This window comes from Eumetopias jubatus, unplaced genomic scaffold, assembly GCF_037043125.1.
Source record: "Eumetopias jubatus isolate StellerSeaLion01/CBP00866 unplaced genomic scaffold, mEumJub1_p1.0 scaffold_3, whole genome shotgun sequence".
Lineage (NCBI taxonomy): Eukaryota > Metazoa > Chordata > Mammalia > Carnivora > Otariidae > Eumetopias > Eumetopias jubatus.
In genome coordinates, this window is record NW_028274809.1 from 19776349 (window position 1) to 19797084 (window position 20736).

At 38.3% G+C, this 20736-nt stretch overlaps 1 protein-coding gene across 4 annotated transcripts in view; it reads left to right on the forward strand.

Moving 5' to 3' along the window:
• The window catches only part of USP37 (ubiquitin specific peptidase 37), a 79048-nt gene that overhangs the window by 16966 nt on the left and 41346 nt on the right, over positions 1 to 20736 (forward strand). For all 4 annotated transcript variants that reach the window (XM_028092236.1, XM_028092238.2, XM_028092237.1 and 1 more), the window contains exons 6-10: positions 1277 to 1455; positions 2032 to 2106; positions 10206 to 10303; positions 11842 to 11926; positions 19117 to 19278. In XM_028092236.1, the coding sequence (XP_027948037.1) occupies positions 1277 to 1455; positions 2032 to 2106; positions 10206 to 10303; positions 11842 to 11926; positions 19117 to 19278 (599 nt within the window). The remainder of the gene's footprint in view (positions 1 to 1276; positions 1456 to 2031; positions 2107 to 10205; positions 10304 to 11841; positions 11927 to 19116; positions 19279 to 20736) is intronic.

Sequence of the window (20736 nt, forward strand, 5' to 3'; positions counted from 1 at the left end):
TGAGATTCATCTATGGGTAGAAATTTAAACTATTAGAATACTTAAATATATAGGTGTTATATATAACAAGCAAATATTTATACTCTCACTTCTTCTCCGGGGGATTGTAAAATCAATTTTATGGGTCACAACTGGGATTAAATAAAGGAACAGAACAGAAATGAGGAGGTATTGTACATAGTAAGGATAAGTATTGATTTCTGAAGCTTTTGGTTATTTATATGTATATGTAATAGTTGTGATGTAAAATACTTCTAAGTGGAGGTCATGGTCAAAAAGGTTAAAAATGCAAAACAGTGTACACATAGTATTCTACCACTTGTATAACAAAAAGGATTTGCTTTACATTTACATAAAGAAGAATACTTACAAGGGACAAGAGAATGGGAGTGAAAGAATTGGGTATATGGCAGTGGGTGATAATGAGACATCTCAGGAAATGACCTTGATAATAGTATTTTGATTTTTGAATCTTGAGAATGTATCGCCCATTTGAAAATAAATTCTAACTTTTTAAAACTGCTCATTCAGATGATCTCAGAGATTCTTTCCTCTGCTAACATTGTACATAATTCTGTAGAGAAAGAAATTGGAAATTTCTTCAATAGACAAATCACATAGCTTTTAATCTAGTTGTAAAATGTACTGGCAGAATGCTGGTCAAAAGCACTATTTCCCAATAATGTTTAAATTGCTGTATTCACTCTGATGTTCTTGCTGTGTCTTTAAGGTATTCTCTTTGATTCATCTTCTGCCAGTGGACTCTCTTTCACTTTCTTTCTCCCCATCAAAAGTCACATGAGGTATTTGTTTGTGACTTGGCATTTAGGTCGTGGCAACCAAATGTCATTGTTGCTCCTTTTTCCCACATTTATGTCACTTTATCATAATCATAATTGGATTGTTTTTCTCTGAAGATTTATTTTCATCCTTATCACTAGAATCACATCTTGTGTACCTGAGTCTTTTCTTAAAAAGTTAGGTATTCAAAGCAAATTCCTTTCTGCCTCTAGTCATGTTGTGGAAATTTTAAATTTATAGGAGTGCTAGAAGAAAAGTGTCAAGTTCAATTTCTGATACAGATTGTACATTACAATCAGCTAGAGTGTTTTAAAAAAAACTGATGAATGGGCTTCACCCCAGGCCAGTTAGGCTAGAATGTCTGGAGATGGGTTTCCAGTTGTATTTTTTAAAATTGATTCCACATGAGAATCAATGATCTAAAAGCATGACAATTAATTTGAATATTTAGCTATGTTAAACTTTACTCTTACAGGCATCTTCAAAAAGAGGAAGTTTGGAAACTAAAGATGATATTCCATTTCGAAAAGTTCTTGGTAATCCAGGTAGAGGGTCAATTAAGACTGCAACAGGAAGTGGACTACCTGTCACCCGGACAATTCCCTCTTTGACATCTACATCAACCCCTCTTAGATCAGGGTTATTAGAAAATAGGTATGGAAGACTTATTTTTTTTTTCCTAGTCATTAGGTGCGCTTGTTTATAAATGTCTTTTTGGTCTTTTAGAAAGACAAATACTTTGAGAAAAAGGAGATTGTCCAGTTAGTAAAATATGTTAGAAGAAAGTATACAATTTTATACCTTTTATAAAAAGTATATATTTTTAGTAGGTAATTAGTATTGGTTTTTTTATGGTTTATGTCAGTGACACGGAGCATGCAGATATACAGTATTTTTTTTTTTTAAGGATTTGATTTATTCATTTGAGAGAGAGACAGAGCACAAGCACGGGGAGAGGCAGAGGGAGAGGGAGAAGCAGACTCCCGCTGAGCTGGGAGCCTGACATGGGGCTCCATCCCAGGACCTGGAGATCATGACCTGAGCCGAAGGCAGACGCTTAACCATCTGAGCCACCCAGGCGTCCTAGATATACAGTATATTAATCAAAAACGTGGTGTAGAGAACTAGGCAGCAGTAGTCACAGTTCTGTCCTTGAATATGTTGGTTTATACTTCTTAATGGTATGAATTATGACTTTTTTAAATAACTTTTTTTCTTTGTCCTCTACAGGACTGAAAAGAGGAAAAGAATGTTATCTGGCTCAGAGTTGAGTGAAGATTACCCTAAGGAAAATGATTCATCATCGTAAGTTGCTTTAAGAACCCTTGTGGCCCTAGGGGCGCCTAGGTGGCTCAGTCAGTTAAGTGTCTGCCTTTAGCTCAGGTTGTGATCTGAAGGTCCTGGGATCGAACCCCAAGTCAGGCTCCTTGCTCAGCAGGGAGTTTGCTTCTCCCTCCCTCTGCCCTCCCTCCCTCCCTCCTCCCCGCCCCCGCCCGTGCTCTTTCTCTCTCTCAAATAAAATCCTTAATAAAAAAAAAAAAAAACAACCCTATGGCACTAGGTCAGTGTTTCTCATATTGGTAATTACACTCACTGTGGAAAATTGGTGGAGGCGAGGGGTTCAATTTATGAGAATTCTAAAGATAGAATAGAATTTAAAGTATTTTGGGGGCACCTGGGTGGCTCAGTTGGTTAAGTGTCTGCCTTCAGCTTGGGTCATGTTCTTGGGGTCCTGGGATTGAGCCCTGCGTTGGGCTCCCTGATTGGCAGGGAGTCTGCTGCTTCTCCCTCTCTGTCTGCCCCTCCACCCCACTCATGCTCGCTCACGTGCGCTCTCTCTCTCTCAAATAAATAAATAAATAAAATTAAAAAAAAAATTTTAATTTTGGTGATGGTAGATTATAGGCTTCATAGAGAGTATTTGGCCATTACTGTTGCATTGATCGTTTCATTGCCCTTCTCCCATCCTGGCTTTTTTTAATCTGCAATACTTAGAGGAAGAATAGAATTGAATAACTCTAAGCAGATGTTTCCTTTTTTTTTAATTTTTTATTTTTTTAAAGATTTATTTATTTTAGAGAATGTGCATGAATGGGGGGGCAGAGGGAGAGAGAGGGAGAGGGGAAGCAGATTCTCCACTGAGCAGAGAGCCCCATTTGGGGCTCAATCTCACGACCCTGAGATCATGACCTGAGCCTAAACCAAGAGTTGGATGCTTAACTGACTGAGCCAACCAGGCACCCCTAAGCAGCTGTTTCTTGTTGGCGGCTCTTTTGTTGTGAAGTTTTTCCTTCCCTTAACTGTGATTTTTTTTTTTTTTTTTTTTTTTTTTTTTTTTACCCTCTTCATGTGAAAAGTTAGCCTAGGAGTAAAAGAATTTTTGAACCCAGGGGTGCCTGGGTGGCTCAGTCGGTTTAGGATCCAACTCTTGATTGCAGCTCAGGTCATGATCTCAGGGTTGTGAAATTGAGCCCCATGTGTGGAGCCTGCTTAAGATTCTCTTTCTTTCCACCCCCAACACCCCCCCGACACGTGAGCATGCTCTTTCTTTAAAAAAAAAAGGGGGGGGTTGTGAACCCGACATAGTTTCTAGGCAAGGAACATCAGTCTTTTATAGGTATTTTCTGGTTGAACAAAAGAGGATAGACCTACGGTAAGACAGTCACCAGCTCACAATCTCTTCCTCATCATGGGAGGGTTTTATTTTGTTGTTGTTTTTTTTTAATTGGGGGAGAATACTTGTTAAACACTGTTATGAAATACCTCAGTTAATATCTTTTTTTTTTTAAGTTTTTAATTTCCAGTCAACATACAGTGTGATACTTAGTTTCAGGTGTACAATTTTTAGTGATTCAGCACGACATACAACACCCACTACTCATCACAACAAATGTACTCCTTAATCCCCATCACCTTTTTAACCCATCCTCCCACCCACCTCTCCTCTTGTAACTATCAGCTTGTTCTCTATAGTTAAGTGTCTGTTTTTTGGTTCTTCCTCTCTCTTTTTTTCCTCTAGATCATTTGTTTCTTAAATCCCACACATGAGTAAAATAATATGGTATTTGTCCTTCTCTGACTGACTTATTTTGCTTAGCATAATACTCTCTGGCTCCATCCACATCATTGGAAATGGTCAATTAATACCTTAACAGAAATCAGTTGATAGTTAATTAACTGGTATTCTAGATCAAGGGTCACCAGAAGGGAGTTGGGAAAAAGCTAAAGAAACTTTATGTATTTATGGGGATTTTTTTTCTGTTGCTGTAACAGATGTAAAACTGAATAGGTGATAGGGCTGGTGTGACATGTGAAACTACAATCACCATGGACTCAGATTCCTTCTACCTTATTGATCTATAATTCTTAATAAGTAGCTTCCATTTTGTGAACCAAGATAGCTGCTTCAGCCTCCACTCTATTTCTGCATGCTTACTGGTGAGAATGGGGAAAGGAACAAAGGCAGGGCATACTGCTTTCCTTTAGGCTGGAAATTGTACACACCACTTCAGTGCACATTGGCCAGAATTTGGTCATATGGTTATATCAGAAATATATAAGAAACTCTGGGAAATATGCCTACCCTAGCCAAATTCTATTATTCTATTTGGAAACAACTAACAGTCTGCTGTAGTTTACCCCTCTAGCCATAGAAATATATCTGTTTATCATTCTTCCCTTCTGTTTAGTCATTGTATCCAGTTCAGAGTCCAGGATCTCTGGGTGATGTGCAGTTCTCTCCATAAGGTCTAAGTGTGCCTCAGACCATGTACCTTATGGTCTGATACCTAAAAAAACTAAAAGGCAAGTTCATCTGTATTCCCCACTCCCATCTTCATACATATGTCATTATACATTGCTGGCTTAGACATAGGATAACCACAATAAAAATTTCCATTTAGAAAAGACAAGAATAGGAAACTTAAGGAGTTGCTCTTCTATAGCAGCAATGAAATCTTGGTAGGCAGAGGTTGTGAAGACAGTGAAGGCAGTAGATTAAGTTCTTGGTTAGCCCTTGTAGCGGTCTCTGTTCTATCCTCCGGGAGAAACTCCCTTCTTCATTGTACTTCATTAGACTCCTGACTTTGTCTTCTGGTAGATTTCCTTTGTCTGTTATCTTTCAAGGCCATAGCTGAACTGGGTTTTGAAGACTGTGTTCTTCCTTGGGGCCATGCAGCTTTTGTAGCCTGCTTGATGCTGATCAAGTTCTGGGAGTATAGAAGTGTCCAGAAATCTAGAAGTTTTAGAAATCTAGACGTTTCCTTAAAAGTATAACAAACAGGATTTTATAGGCTTGAGAAAGAATTGGGACCAATATTTTTGTTGTTTGGATTTTTTGTTTTAATCTTTTTAGGTTTTGAAATAATTTCAGATTTACGGAAAAGCTGCAAAGACAATATAGAATTTTGCTGTATACCCTTCACCTAGTTTCTCTTAATATTAACATGGAGTTGTTTTTTCACAAACTACTTCCTCAGCTACCTCCTGTCATTGCCTCAGTTTGAGAATCAGAAGCAACTGGATTTTTTTTTGTCCCATATAGTCTCAGATTACCAGACAATTTCAATTCTAGGCCATTGGCACAGAGGGCTGTGTTCCTTTTCATCCTTGATTGTAAGGTGGCTAATCCTTGCCCAAATTTATCTGTCTTGAATAGGACCTTGCTGAAACACAGACCAGTGTTCTTATTGTCTCAATCTTTTCCTTTAGAGCTATAGGTTCAGTAAGTATGCAGTCCGCTTCCCAAGACTACAGATAGCAGGGTTTGGTTTTTTTAAAAATATTTGAGAGAGAGCGTGCGCGCATCCATGCATGTGAGTTGTGGGAGGGGCAGAGGGAGAGAGAGAATCTCAAGCAGACAACCCCCTGAGTGCAGAGCCTGACATGGGCCTTGATCTCACAACCCTGAGATCATGACCTGAGCCAAAACCAAGAGTCAGACGCTCAACCGATTGAGCCACCCAGGTGCCCTTACAGATAACAGTTTTATAAATATTATGTTGTGATTTAACAGTCCTCACCAACTTTCCAATCTGTAATATCTATGTCCTTACTCTCCGCCTTCCTACTGTAGCTAGTGCTATATATTTTAGGTTTGTTATGGTAGCACCCCACTTCTAGTAACAAAATTTGTGTATTCAGGGTCTAGTTGTAGGAAACAAACTTCATTTATCTAGTTTACACATAAAGGTATTTGCCTTTAGAGAGTATGAAATGACTTACAGAATCACTAGGAAAGCTGAAAAGATAGGCTATAGGTTAAGCTTGCAGAATGATTTTGAGAGCTATGCCTCAGATCAGGTCACCAAAGATGCTCCTGGCTATCGTCAAAGCTAATAGCTGAATTGGAAATTATCATCTCTGGAACCATGCTGCCACTACCAAGATTAGAAATCTCTATGGAAAAACTGGACACCTCCAAAATGATTTTTTTTGCCATCACAAGGAACAGAACACATGACCTCTGCCTTACTTCCACTTTGCAGATATTATGCAATTATATGTAATTATCTTAATTCTTATTTTGAACACTAGGAAATGGAGTTTTTTAGCTTTCTGGGTTTTGTAGGACAGATACACTAAAAGGTGGTTGTAATAGACTGTTGCATGCCAGTTTACCATATTCACCACACTTTGGGATCATCCCACTTTTTCCACTTAGAATTCTGTCTGGTGAGCCCTAAATTTCTGATCTTTGTTCTGGGCTAATAACACTTTTCACAATATCACAGATTTTTTGAAGTTTGAGTTTCCTAAAAGACTCGATTAAGATACTTGTACAAGTGACTTGTTAAGACAGTGCTCATAGGAGAGATCAAAGTGAAGAAAGTAGGACAGGGAAGGAGAGGAAGCCAAAGAAGGGTGTGATCTCTGTGGGAGAGTAGGCTTCATCTTGATCCAGCAGGGGGCACTGGGCCTGTTCCAACTTGAAGTAAGGAAGATGGGCTTTTATGTTCTCATACTGTACAGTCTTTGGTTCTGTGGCTTTGCCCAAATGGGCAAAATATTTTAAGTATCCCAAAGGCAGTCCTCTGAAGAAGAACCGCAGGTGCTGGCTGTTGAAAACACCCAGTCTGGAGGTGTGAAAAGTATAAAAAGGGATCTGAGGGGCTCTGGTGGAGCATAACTATTAAGTTCATTCCATGTTATCACACATTCTTCACATTGATGCTGCCCAATTTCTGGATGAAGATCTTATAAAAGGAGGATTAGAGGGATGAGCTGTAGTCCTTTTTGTCCTTATTGGTGTAGATAGCCTTGAGGCTATAACTGATATTATTATCTTTTTCTTCTACCATCCATTTTAGATTTGCTGCATTCTCCACTAATACTTCTCCTGGTCTTGGTGATTTGCCTAGTGATATGACTAAGATCTTCATCCCTGTGGGGATGAGCCCCTGGTCACTATGTGCTTGTGCAGGCCATGGTTGCTGAAATCGCCCATTTGTAGTTAAAACTGCACATGACAACACTAAGAGATTCCCTAGTAAGTCCCTGTTATTCCATATTCCTCCTACCCTCATTATCTACCATCAACAGTACCTCCTTATAATAAAGTCAGTTACCCCTGCTAGTATGGCAGTTCCTTTCTTTGCCTGATGCTCTGCCAACATGAGGACCCCAAAATGAGTAGCGGGCATAGCTTTAGATTAAATGGGACTCTTACTGTCCCCACAGGTGAAAAAAAGTTTCCCCTCTGCGAACCAGGACCTGATTGTTTAATGTCGCTTTAGTGGAATTCTCTGGTGAGCATTAATATGTGAAAAAGATCCTCACCCTTTGTACACATTTCCATATGGCTATTCATATACCTCTTCCATAAATCATTTCTCCCTGATCTTCCAGGCTTGCTACTTGCAGGCCCCTGACTATCCATGCAAACAGTTTGCCACTATCCAGGAATCCATGGCCCACTCTTTTCCCCGCACAAAGTGGATAATGAAGTGCACCTTTCAAACTCTGCACAGTGGAGGATTTCCTTTCACCATTCTCTTTTTGGGCAGTCCCATAATGGGTCTATAGTGCAACAGCAGTTCATTTTCATCCTCTAGCAAGATACAAAGATGATGTACCCATGAATCAGGCTAGGTTTTTCTTCCTCTTTCAGTTGGCTGTAGGGAGTACTCATAAAGCCTGTTCTTGTTACTTATTCCTGCTTGCTTAGAACTCATCCCAGATATATCACTTCCATTTTATGATGCATTACTGCTGTAATTTCCTGGTCTTAACAACTCTTAGGAGTATGATAGCACCCAGTTCATGATAGCTACTCTGATTGATGACCCATAGTCAGATATTCAGTCTCTTCCAGGCCTTAGTACTATGCCAGGAGTAGTGTGTGATATTTCCTAAGGAATGTGTATATATATATATATATATATATATATGTATGTGTATATATATATATTTTTTTTTTTTTTCTTTTCTTTTCTGGAAACAGCATGTTCTTGTTCTCAAATCCTAAAGATCTGGGCTGCAACTGTCTTTGGATGAGCGATTCTTCATGGTGTTTTGTCTTTAAGTTGGTAATTGGCTCAACTGAATCTATCATTTTCTCCATTGAACGGATCAGTACTCATAGCAACAGCCAACCAGTACTATAGTCTTTATGGTTATTATTCCATATTACTTGTATCAGTTATCTGTTGCTGTATAACAGATCACTGCAGAACTTAGTGACTTAAAATAGTAACTATTATCGCCTATGAGTTGATGGTGACTTGAGTGGTTCTGCTTATCTGGGCCAGAATTGGCTGATTGTAGCTGGGTACTCTCATTTTCTCATGCATCCATGGTCAGTTGGTGGGTTGGCTAGTGGTTGGTTGGTCCAGAGTGGCCTTACCCATATGACTGGCCATTGGCTGCCTATTGGTTGGGTGATGAGGGTGATTGGGCCCTGTGTCTTTTATCATCTCCTGGGCTGGCCTGGAGTTATTCACGTAGCAGTGTCAGAATTCCAAGAGAGTGAATGTAAATTTACAAGGTGCCTTTAGCCTTACAATCAGGACTTTATATCACACTGTTATATCTGTTGCAATCTTTTGGGGAAAGGAAATCACAAGGCCAGCCCCGTTAAGGGATAGGAAAATAGACTAGACTGCATTTCTTGATGAGGGACCTGGGGACAAGGAAAGGAATAATTTGGGATGTACTTTTAAATTTTTAAAGTTTAATATTTAATAATAAATTTTAAAATTTAATATTGATATTTATTTTAATATTAACTTTTAAATTTGCTTGTTTTAAATGTACAGTTCAGTAATTTTGGGTAAAGTTATTGAGTTGTGCAACCATCACCATAATCTAGTTTTAGAACATTTCTATAACCCCAGTAAGATCCATTGTGTGATCTACCACATTTCTTGAATGCTAAAGATATTGCATGAGCCATATTATCTTTTAGTTTATCCCATCCCAATTCACTACAGATGAAAAATCGTAGTAATTGTAAACTATAAGGTCCCAAAGGTGTTATCACCAGCAGTGGTATTTCTGTTGCTGTTGCCAAATAAGTGGTCCAGTTCCAGAATCCTGTCCCTGAAATGGAGATGTGTGTGCAAATTATTAAGAAAGTACTCCCAGGGGATACCAGGAAGGGAGTAGGGAAAGCGAGTGAGTACAGATTAAATCTGAGTGTGATATCAGACAAAAATTAAGCGGAGGTTAGGCTTCATCCTAATTCCAGAGAGAAAACCTGTTATATAAATTTCACCTTAAAAAATTTTTTACCTTAAAGTTATTCTGATCCAAGGCAAGGGAGCTGGGCTTCTTGACCTTACCTGTGACTCTCAGAGTGCAGGCAAAGGATCTCTAGTAGCTTGAGGACAATCTGTGAAGAAGAACCCTAGATACTTGCTGTCAAAAACATACCTAAGTTCATGTGGAAGAGAGGACACAAAAATGGGGTCAGAGGGAATCTGGGTAGAGTATCTGCATTATGTGCCACAGGCTTTATGCATGATGGGCCTCCTAAAATTAGTACTTTTAATCAAAGCATGAGCGTATCTCTGACTGGTCCCACTCCACTTGTATAGGTTCAAGTATTTGGGAATAATAGAGGGGGAAATGCAACTTAAGAAATTTTTAACTGTAGGGGCGCCTGGGTGGCTCAGTCATTAGGCATCTGCCTTTGGCTCAGGTCATGATCTCAGGGTCCTGGGATTGAGCCCCGCATTGGGCTCCTTGCTCTGCGGGCAGCCTGCTTCTCCCTCTCCCACTGCCCTTGCTTGTGTTCCCTCTCGCTGTGTCTCTCTGTCAAATAAAAATCTTAAAAAAAAAAAAAAAAAGAAATTTTAACTATATGTGAAATGTAAATATTCTGAAATGATAACTATTTAAAATTAAGAACTATCTCTTTATATACCTGTATACATATATATATTGAATTAAATTATTAACTGTAGGAACAACAAGGCTATGACAGATCCCTCCAGAAAGTATTTAACCAGCAGCAGAGAGAAGCAGCTGAGTTTGAAACAGTCAGAAGAGAATAGGACATCAGGTAAGTATTTGGTCTTCATATAAGATACTCATTTATTATATGACGTACCTGTATTAGACTAGAAATAAAAACCTAAACTGGAACATATCTCTCTACATTATTCAGGAGTACTGCATGATTCAGTACTAGTTATTGGGTGCCAAATTTGTATCCAGTACTTGGCTAAAGTATTAGAAATATAAGGGAATTTTTATTCTGTTAACAAAGAATCTAACCTTTACCTTCTTCCCTATTTAACTGCCTAAAATTAAACTTTTTCATTATCAAAGTACCTGGACCATAGAATGAATCCAAGGAGTTAAAGTGGTTGAAACTGAATTTTATCAGTGTTGTTACATGTTAGAAGTTCCAGAGGATCTTGGAATTAATTGCCTAAAACAGTTGTTTAAGCTCACATTGTACCCTATTTTTACAAAAACTAAAAGTTAGGCTGTCCACGAATTGATGTCAGTGTTTCCCACACTTAACATATCTCTCTGATTCTCTGAACTCTTTAGAGACTCATCTATGTGGTATTGATTTGGATATCATGTCAGCTGGAAATTAAATTGAAGCAAGCTAAAATATGGCATGATTTTGAGAGTTTAAGAGAATTCATTTGATTGGGACTCTAGGAACATTCTTTTAGTGGTTCAGGATTGTGACATTAGACTCCTCCAGAAAGAATTATCTAATATAATTCTTACCTCTGAAATAATAATACATTATGTAAACTCCACTTAAGGGTTTTCAGCTTTTATAATCAACCTATAGTTAGAAAACAATGCTTAAAGATGTAATAAGCCATAACACTGTTGAAGTTAAAATATGTTTTAGAAAGTTGATGCAGGGGCACCTGGGTGGCTCAGTTGGTTAAGCATCTGCCTTCGGCTCAGGTCATGATCCCGGTGTCCTGGAATTGAGCCCCACGTCGGGCTCCCTGCTCAGCAAGGAGCCTGCTTATCCCTCTCCCTCTGCCTGCCTATCTGCCTACTTGTGATTTCTCTCTCTCTCTCTCTCTGTCAAATAAATAAAATCTTAAAAAAAAAAAAGTGATGGGGAAGAGGAGAGAGAAGGAAGTGGTCAAGTGATAAGGTTCATAAAACAAAATGTAGAAGGTTTAAGTGTGTTAAAGTTATGAAGTTAATTAGTAAAACTAACATTAACACAACCAATAACTGGTTGGAGAGAAAAGAACAAGAATGGGGTGATGTAAATGAGCAATTTCTGATTTTTCATAATGGAGGTAACTGATACTGTTTATAATGAATAAATTAAGAAATAGTAGAAACATTAGCATTATGAAGGAAATGAGGAAAACTAAGTTTTAAAAAATGGTTAGAAATAAGCACAACTTGTAGAGTTTTGGGGGCAGGAGAGTATTCTTTGCTATTACAACCTTTCCACAGTGTTTGATCTTTTAACATGCATATATATTACTTTGATGAAAAGAAAGGGGGAAAAAGTTAAATATGAACAGGCCTAATGCATAATTTTACTACTAAATGAAATTGAATGGTTGATTTAGGAATTAAATTTTTCCTGTTTGTTTTTTTTAGGGCTTTTACCTTTACAGTCATCATCCTTTTATGGCAGCAGAACTGGATCTAAGGACTACTCCTCTGGTAGCACTAACTTAGACAGGTATGTGTTGGTTATATACCTTGTGAAGGACTTAGAGTGCTCTCTTCTTGAGAATATTGAATTGAAGGGGTAGGCTGTCCATTATGCTCTAAGTGAATAATTTAAAATAACAAAATTGATCAGAATCATAGACTTGTGACATTTTAGTAATCTGGAAATGTTTTAATTTTCAGATGCCTTTTTTTTTTTTTTTTTTAACACTTTTCAGCAAATGTATAAACTGAGGTCTAGGGAGATTTGTACTGAGGCCACAGGTTGTGACTGGCAATGTGATCAGATTCTAGAGCAGTGTGTTTTCCATCATGCCAAGCGATGAACATACTAAGATCTCTCCTGAGACATTTTTAAATTGCCTTTGTTGCCTGTGTATTTGTTAAGCTACTACCAAAAGTTAAGACATTTTCTTTAAAAAAAAAAAACAAGCTGTACACAAATTGTACAATTAGTATATTTTACTGAAAAAGGCTACTCAGAAATTTAATTGCTGATCCTGTAGATAGAGATTAAATTTTTTTTGAGATTTATTGAATATAAATATAGGAGACAACTGCTGAGTACTTGTGAAGAAGGCATGATCTTGGAATGTAGCCTGGAGGGGCAGTGGTAAATGTAAAAAGGTGAGAGTAATGGTGGTGTATAATAGATATACTATATAATGACCTCTGGATACTTTGTTTTTTAGTAGAATTTAATTCTAAGTGGTAAAAAAATCCTGATTATTTTATAAAATGAGGTGAAGGAAAGAATTTGATACTGTATTTTTAGGTCTATTCAGCCTTGAGTGGTATTTCACTTTAGAACTGCAATGGTAACTAAGTTATTTGAATTTAAGAGACGTATCTGCTTATTAGAAGAATCTTAAAGGAATCCCAAGTTTTTACAAAAACCTAAATTTAGTTTGCAAATAATTAAACATAGTACAAATTTCTTCTCAAAATAATAGAATTCACTGCACATCAGAATGGCTAAGGAAAATAAATTTTTTTAATGCAAAGCTTAGTTCAAAGATGAAGTGAAAATTTCCAAATCAGTGAGAAAAAAACTGATATTGAGTAAAAGCTGAAGTCATAGGGCACATGGAAAACACAGACTAGAGTCAAGTATTTAGAAAACCAGCATGAGATTGGAAACTGAACATGACTCCAGGCCAGAATTTGGTTTCTTAAATGAAGCTACATATCTAGAACTGCTCTCTCTGCTAATAAACCAAGGCAAAACACTTCTGTAGAACTACTTGGGTTTGGAACCATAAATGTGCTGCTTGCCTGATGCTCCCTGAGCAGAGTGCAAATACACAGAAATGGGAATTTCAGTGACTGGCATCACCAGCATAGGGACAGGAATTCTGAACCTCTAATGTAAAGTCCCATGCAGATTAGAGGTCCCCACTGAGGCAACTACTGAACAAGTCAAGAATGCTTGATTGTGGAATGCAACACAGAGAGAAGGTGGTAAATGTGAAATGAAATGAGACTTATGTTGCACTCCATGGTCTCTCCTCCATGTCTCTCTTTTTTTTCTTAAGATTTGTTTATTTTAGAGAAAGCATGTGAGTGGGGGGAGGGGCAGAGGGAGAGAGAGAGACTCTTAAGCAGATTCACCACCAAGCACAGAGCTGGATGTAGGGCTCGATCTCACAACCCTGAGATGATGACCTGAGCCGAAACCAAGAGTCAGAGGCTTAACCAACTAAGCCACCCAGGCACCCCCATCCTCCATGTCTTAATAGCATTTTGGAGAAAATAAGACCAAGGAAAATAAAGACAAGGAATTTGTCAGAGAAATAATGGATGAAAATGATGAAAGTCCACACAGTGAAAAGCTTCAACAAATGCCAAACAGCAGATACTTAAAAAAAAAAAAAAATCCACATTGTAGATAAAATTTTAAAAGCTACTTGAAGGAAAATATATCACTTATAAAAAGAAAAGAGATCGACTTTAGCAACAACAGAAACAAGACACTGGAGTAACAGCATCAAAGAATTCTATACCCAGCTAAATTATAATTCAAGAGTGCAGACAAATAATGCTGTTTTTAGATACAGAGACAATTTATTCTGCAAGAAGCAAACTGAACAAAGGAAGGAATGAAAATATCAGTGAGTAAAAAAAATTATAAAAGCATATTTGAAAATCTAAATACTTTTAAAATTCTTTTGTATAATAAGTGCATATGGTAGAAACTTCAGAAGTTACAGGGTGCATACAGTGGAAAGTAAATCTCCCTTTCTTTTCTAATTCCTAGTTGTTTATTTTTCAAGAGGCAACTGTTATTAATATCCATTAAAGATTATTTTATGCATCTAAATAGTTTGATAGTTTTTATAAAATGAGACTACAATATGCTTGAAAGCAAAAAAATTAATAAAAATTAGACAATAAATATAGGAGTGGGGAAGAGTATAGGGAAATTAAAACATTTTAAGTTACTTTTGAGAACTTCAGTTACACATATTAAAAAGTTAAAGGTGACTTCCACTTCTGGCCAAGATGGAGTAAGAGAGACCACATTTGCCCTCCTTCATGAAACAACTGAGGACCTGGACAAAATACATGAAATATTATGGGTCTCATGACATTGGACATGAGGCAGTGAAGGACAGTGATCCATGAGAGATGGGAAACAAATGAAATTAGCCTGTTGACTGCCCCACCTTGCTTCCTGGAGAAAGTTCCCAGGCTGCCACACAAGGAGGGGGAACCAAGCAGAGCCCTGTGCTCTCCCTGAGTTGAGGAAATGGAGCTGGGAGTCCTGGGAAGCCAAGGCATCTGGAATTCACAGAACAGAGACCGGAGGGGATAACTGCACAGAGAAAGAACTGCAGAGGGTCCCCCTTGAGTATTCAGTTGACTGCTGATCAACTTACGCAGGTGAGTAAACTAGCCAAGGCCTGGGAAGGAAGCACCCACAGGATCTAAGGGAATAATACTTGGAGTTCACATAAAGCCAGACATGTTCCTGTTCCTTTTTTTTTTTTTTTAAAGTTTTATTTATTTATTTGAGAGAGAGAATGAGAGACAGAGTACAAGAGGGAAGAGGGTCAGAGGGAGAAGCAGACTCCCTGCTGAGCAGGGAGCCCGACGCGGGACTCGATCCCGGGACTCCAGGATCATGACCTGAGCCGAAGGCAGTCGCTTAACCAACTGAGCCACCCAGGCGCCCCATGTTCCTGTTCCTGATAGCAGGAGTTTGCATGCTAAGAAAGGTTTTGCCTCATTAACAAGGAAATCTATCCCTGGACTAATTGCTGCTCTGTTCCCACGTAACAAACCTTAAAAGCAAGAACTCAGATCATACTGTTTCCAGGTAACCTAACCACATCTCAGAGCAAAATTCCGGAATGTTTATAGAAATCAAAAATATCTGGCACCCAATAAGACAAAATTCTCAATGTCTGGCATCCAAGAAAATATACTAGGCAGACAAACAAGCAGAAAAATACAACTCATATGGAGGAGAAAAATTAATAAATCCTCAGAAATGACACAGGTGATAGAATTAGTACATGGATATTAAAAGTTACTAGTCCCCCCCCCCAAAAAAGGTTACTAGTCCAGATCAGTCATGATGTTAAATACAATATGTTCCAGTTAAAGAGAGAAAGACTGGATTTTAAAGGAAGAAAAATAATAATCTGTATGCTATTTAAAAGAAACAACTATAACATAAAGATGAAGAAAGGTTGAAAGCAGAAGGATGGAAGCAAATATACCTTGCACTGTTCAAACTACAGTGTTTAGTAGTGCGCAGTAAGAGATACAACTAATAGGAAGCTAATGATAAATTTTAGGGTAGGGGCACCTGGCTGGTTCAGTCAGTAGAGCATGTGACCCTTAATCTTGGAGTTGAGTTCCAGACCTGCATTGAGTGTAGAGATTACTTGCAAATAAAATCTTAAAAAAAGAAAGTGTAAGCAGATTAAAGACCTAAATAGGAGGAAAATGAGAATTAAAACTTTTAGGAGAGGGGCGCCTGGGTGGCTCAGTCGGTTAAGCGTCTATGTTTGGCTCAGGTCATGATCTCAGGGTCCTGGAATTGAGTCCCACATCAGGCTCCCTGCCTGCTTCACCCTCTCCCTCTCCCTCTGCTGCTCCCCCTGCTTGTGCTCTCTCTCTGTCAAATAAATAAATAAAATCTTAAAAAAAAAACTTGAAGGAGAAAATAAAATACTTCTGTGACCTTACATTACAGAATTACAGAATTTTTTTTTTTTAAGATTTTATTTATTTATTTGACACAGAGAGAGAGATAGCGAGAGCAGGAACACAAGCAGGGGGAGTGGGAGAGGGAGAAGCAGGCTTCCCGCTGAGCAGGGAGCCTGATGCGGGGCTCGATCCCAGGACCCTGGGATCATGACCTGAGCTGAAGGCAGACACTTAACGACTGACTGAGCCACCCAGGCGCCCAGAATTAATTCTTAAGACACAAAAATGGAAACCATAGGGCAGTGTGGCCAGGCAGCCCAGCTTCTCAAAGGCTCTTGTTGCACTGTGGCCTGCCACCAGGATGCTCAAGAGGGAGGTCAACTCCGTGGTCTGGGGTGTGGGGAGGCAGTGAAGGAGGAGAAACCTGCTCCTGCAAAAGTAGAAGTGAAGCCAAAAAAGGCAGCAGAAAAGGATAAATCTTCAGACAAAAAAAGTGCAAACAAAGGGGGAAAGAGGGAACAAAGGGAAAACAGGCTAAAGTGGCTAACCAGGAAAGACGTACTTGCAGAAAACAGAAACTGGGGCACTTGGGTGGCTCAGTTGGCTAAGCATCTGCCTTTGGCTCGAGTTGTGATCCCAGTGTTCTGGGATCGAGCCCCATGTTGGGCTCCCTGCTCAGTGGGGATCCTCCTTCTCCCTCTCCCTCTGCAGCTCCCCCTGCTTGGGCTCTCTTTCTCTGTCAAATAAATAAATAAAAGCTTTTAAAAAAAGAAAGAAAATGGAGAAGCTAAAAATGAGGAGAGTCCAGCCTCAGATGAAGCAGGAGAGAAAGAAGCCACATCTGAGTAATATCATAAACCATGTCTTATCTGTGGTCCCTGTCTCCCTTCTTGTATAATCTGCAGGAGTATTTTTATCAACTATTTTATAAATGCAAGTTTTTTAGTAGCTCTAGAAACATTTTTTTTAAAGATTTTATTTATTCATTTGAGAGAGTGAGAATGAGAGAGAGAGCACATGAGAGGGGGGAGGGTCAGAGGGAGAAGCAGACTCTCTGCTGAGCAGGGAGTCCGATGCAGGACTCGATCCTGGGACTCCAGGATCATGACCTGAGCCGAAGGCAGTCACTTAACCAACTGAGCCACCCAGGCACCCCTAGAAACATTTTTAAGGAGGGAATCCCACCTCATCCCATTTTTTAAGGGTAAATTTTTTTTTTAAGAGGTTAAATTATTTGCTGATTGTTTCTTGGTACAAGCAGAAAGTAGTAGGATATCGAATATGGGAGGCTTTGATTGCCTTGGGTGTCAGCTTAACATTCCATAGATGGGGTAGTTTTTCTAACCTATAATACCAAGCATACTAAGTGGCAGTTTGGAGTCAATCATTCATTTAATAGGTCATGAACATTTTAAATTACTTCTTTCCCCATGTTGTTTTTGGTAGAATTGTTTCGTAAAGAAAACCACTCCTTGATCTTGGCTCCCCCGTCAGAATTTTGTACACTCTGTAACATCTTGGCAGTCCAGTTTTCCTAGTAACTTTGATAATGTGCTGTGCAAGATTGAAAATTTGAGTATGTAGTGTATATGATACTTTGAATTAATGGGACTTAACAGTGTAACAGCATATCAACATTTGAAGATAATTGGTACTTGATAAGAAAAATTATCATTATCAGTTATCATAAATTGGTACTTAAGGAAAATTTGCCTTCAAATTTTAAGCTGGAAGGTCACTGGAAGACGTTTTATTTTTTTTAAAGATTTTATTTATTTATTTGACAGACACAGAGAGGGAACACAAGCAGGGGGCGTGGGAGAGGGAGAAGCAGGCCTCCCGCAGAGCAGGGAGCCCAACGTGGGGCTCAATCCCAGAACCCTGGGATGATGACCCGAGCCACCCACGCGCCCCGCTGGAAGACGTTTTAGAAAAGAATTAAAACTGCATGATTTTTTAGATTTTTGGCACATACACTAATGTGTGCAAATTGAAATATCTACTCATCCTCAGAACAACCAATAAAAACTGAATTGTGAAAGAAAAAAATTAAAACCATAAAAGGTTGATAAAGACTATGTAAAAATTTAAAACTTAGAACATATACAGGGCTACTGAGTGGCTTAGTCGATTAAGCGTCTGCCTTTGGCTCAGGTCATGATCCTGGGGTCCTGGGATCAAGCCCCGTGTCGGGCTCCCTGCTCAGCAAGGGAGCCTGCTTCTCCCTCTCCCTCTGCCTCCCACTCCCCCCACTTGTGCTCTCTCTCTTTCTCTCTGTCAAATAAATAAATAAAATCTTTAAATTAAAAAAAAAACTTAGAACATATAATAGACAAAGGATTAGAACATGAAATATAGGAAAAACTGCAAATCATTAAGAACCCAGTATAAAACCAAGGGTACACAAAAGCAGTTCAGAGAAGAGCAATTGTAAAAATATGTTCAACTTCAGTAGTAATCAGGAAGATGCAAAATAGAACAACAGTGAGATCAGTTTCCCTCAATGTAATGGAGACCATGTGAAGAAATGGAAATTCACTGTTAGTGGAAATAGAAATTGGTACATCCTTTTTGAAAAATCACAAGGTCTCAGAAAATTAAAAATTAAAAATGCTTATTCTTAACATTTTCACTTCTAAGCATATAAACTAAAGGAAGTTCTCCTGGAGATTATGTAAAAGAATATTTGTTGTGTCATTATTTGTAATAGTGGAAAAAGTTAACTGCCTAAATGTTAACTGATGTATCATATCCATTAAGTGAATAAAAGTAAATAGCAAAGTAAAACTATTATTATAGTTTTTCTCGAGTCATTAGTAATTATAGGTTAAGTAGGTATAGTACCATATGCCTCTTCAGCTGTCTGTTGACAGACTTGCTAATTTACCCTTGGGGAATTTTTCCCCAGGTGATCATTATTATTGATATTTCCTCAAGTTTAGGATTTTTTTTTTTTTCAGACATTGACTTCTCTGAATCTGCTAGGGGAAAAAATAGCATGCAAAATTGTTTTGCTTATGCACTATCTATTCTTTTTTATAGGACCAATGTTTCAAGCCAAACTCCCTCTGCCAAAAGAAGTTTGGGATTTCTTCCTCAACCAGCTCCTCTTTCTGTTAAAAAACTGAGGTGTAACCAGGATTACACTGGCTGGAACAAACCAAGAGTGCCCCTTTCCTCTCACCAACAGCAGCAACTTCAGGGGTAGGTAAATTCTTTATAGTTTACTTTCTTTTTATAAAGTCATTGACTGAAGCATATTTTGCTTGATGTCAAAAAAATGATGAAAAGGGTCATATTAATTATAGTTCTCAAATATGTACTCACTTATTAAAGATTTGTCACATCCATAAATAATGGTAACTCCATTATCTAGTCTCCAGTTTTTGAACTTTGAAAAAAATACGTGTATATAACATAATCGTAAAGTAGAAAATGCATATTCTCCAATCACATATACTTCATCATTACTCCTGAGATACTTTAACATTATTTTATGTATATCCTCCCCATCCCCTTCATGCTTATATTTTTATTAAACACATAAAAAGATCACAGTATAATAACAAATAATAATAGTAGCAATCTTACCTGAAGTGTTTGTTACATGCCAAATACTGTGTGCTGCGTGCTTAAATAGATTTTTTTCTTTAAATCCTCACAGCCCCTCTATGAGCTAGATGCCTCAAAAATCTGCATTTACAAATGAAGTAACCAAGGCTTAAAGAAGTTAATTAACTTTCTCAAGGTGATATAGTCAGTGGTACAGCAGTAGTAAATCTAGTCAGTTGGACTTCATGTGCATTCTTTTTTTTTTAAAGAGAGAGGGAGAGTGGGCATGCATGAGCAGGGAGAGGAGCAGAGGGAAAGGGAGAGAAGGGGAGAGAGGGAATCTCAAACTGATTCCATGCTGAGCACAGAGCCTGATGCAGGGCTCGATCTCATGACCCTGAGATCATGACCTGAGCCAAAATCAAGACCCGAATGCTCAACCGACTGAGCCACCCAGGCTCCCCTCCACTTGCATTCTTAACCACTGTGCTCTATTCTCTGTTCCCTGATGTTTTCACTCCATATTGATCATGGGCTTCCTCATGTGTTAATATATAACCTTCAACCATGTTAGTATGCATTTAGATTTCCCTTTTTTCCCATTACAATCCAGGCTAGGATGAACATTCTCATATACATATCTTTTTAAAATTTATTGGAAGTTTTCTATAGGATAAATTATTGGAAGTGTATTTTCATTAAGATTAAAGGAAGGCACTTTGAAATGTTTTATTACTATTACCAAATTGCTCTCCTCAAACTGCCAGCTTGTTTTCAGTGTCAGATTACTGTTTTTGTACCAGCTTAAGGTTATCTTTTTACTTCAATGAGTGGCATCTCCCAATTTGGCTTATCCATTGTAATATATATGTTTCATTTCTTAGCAGATAATAACATAAAATATGCAGTGAAGGTATTTCACTTTTTCTGTTTACCTGTTCCTTTTCACTGAGCTTTTTTTTTTCTTTTTTAAGAGAGAGTAAGTGTGTGCACGTGCAAGCAGTGGGGAGAGGTAGAGAATCATAAGCAGGCTCCATGCCCAGCATGAAGCCTGATACAAAGCTCAATCTCACGACCCTGAGATCTTCACCTGAGCAGAAATCAAGAGTC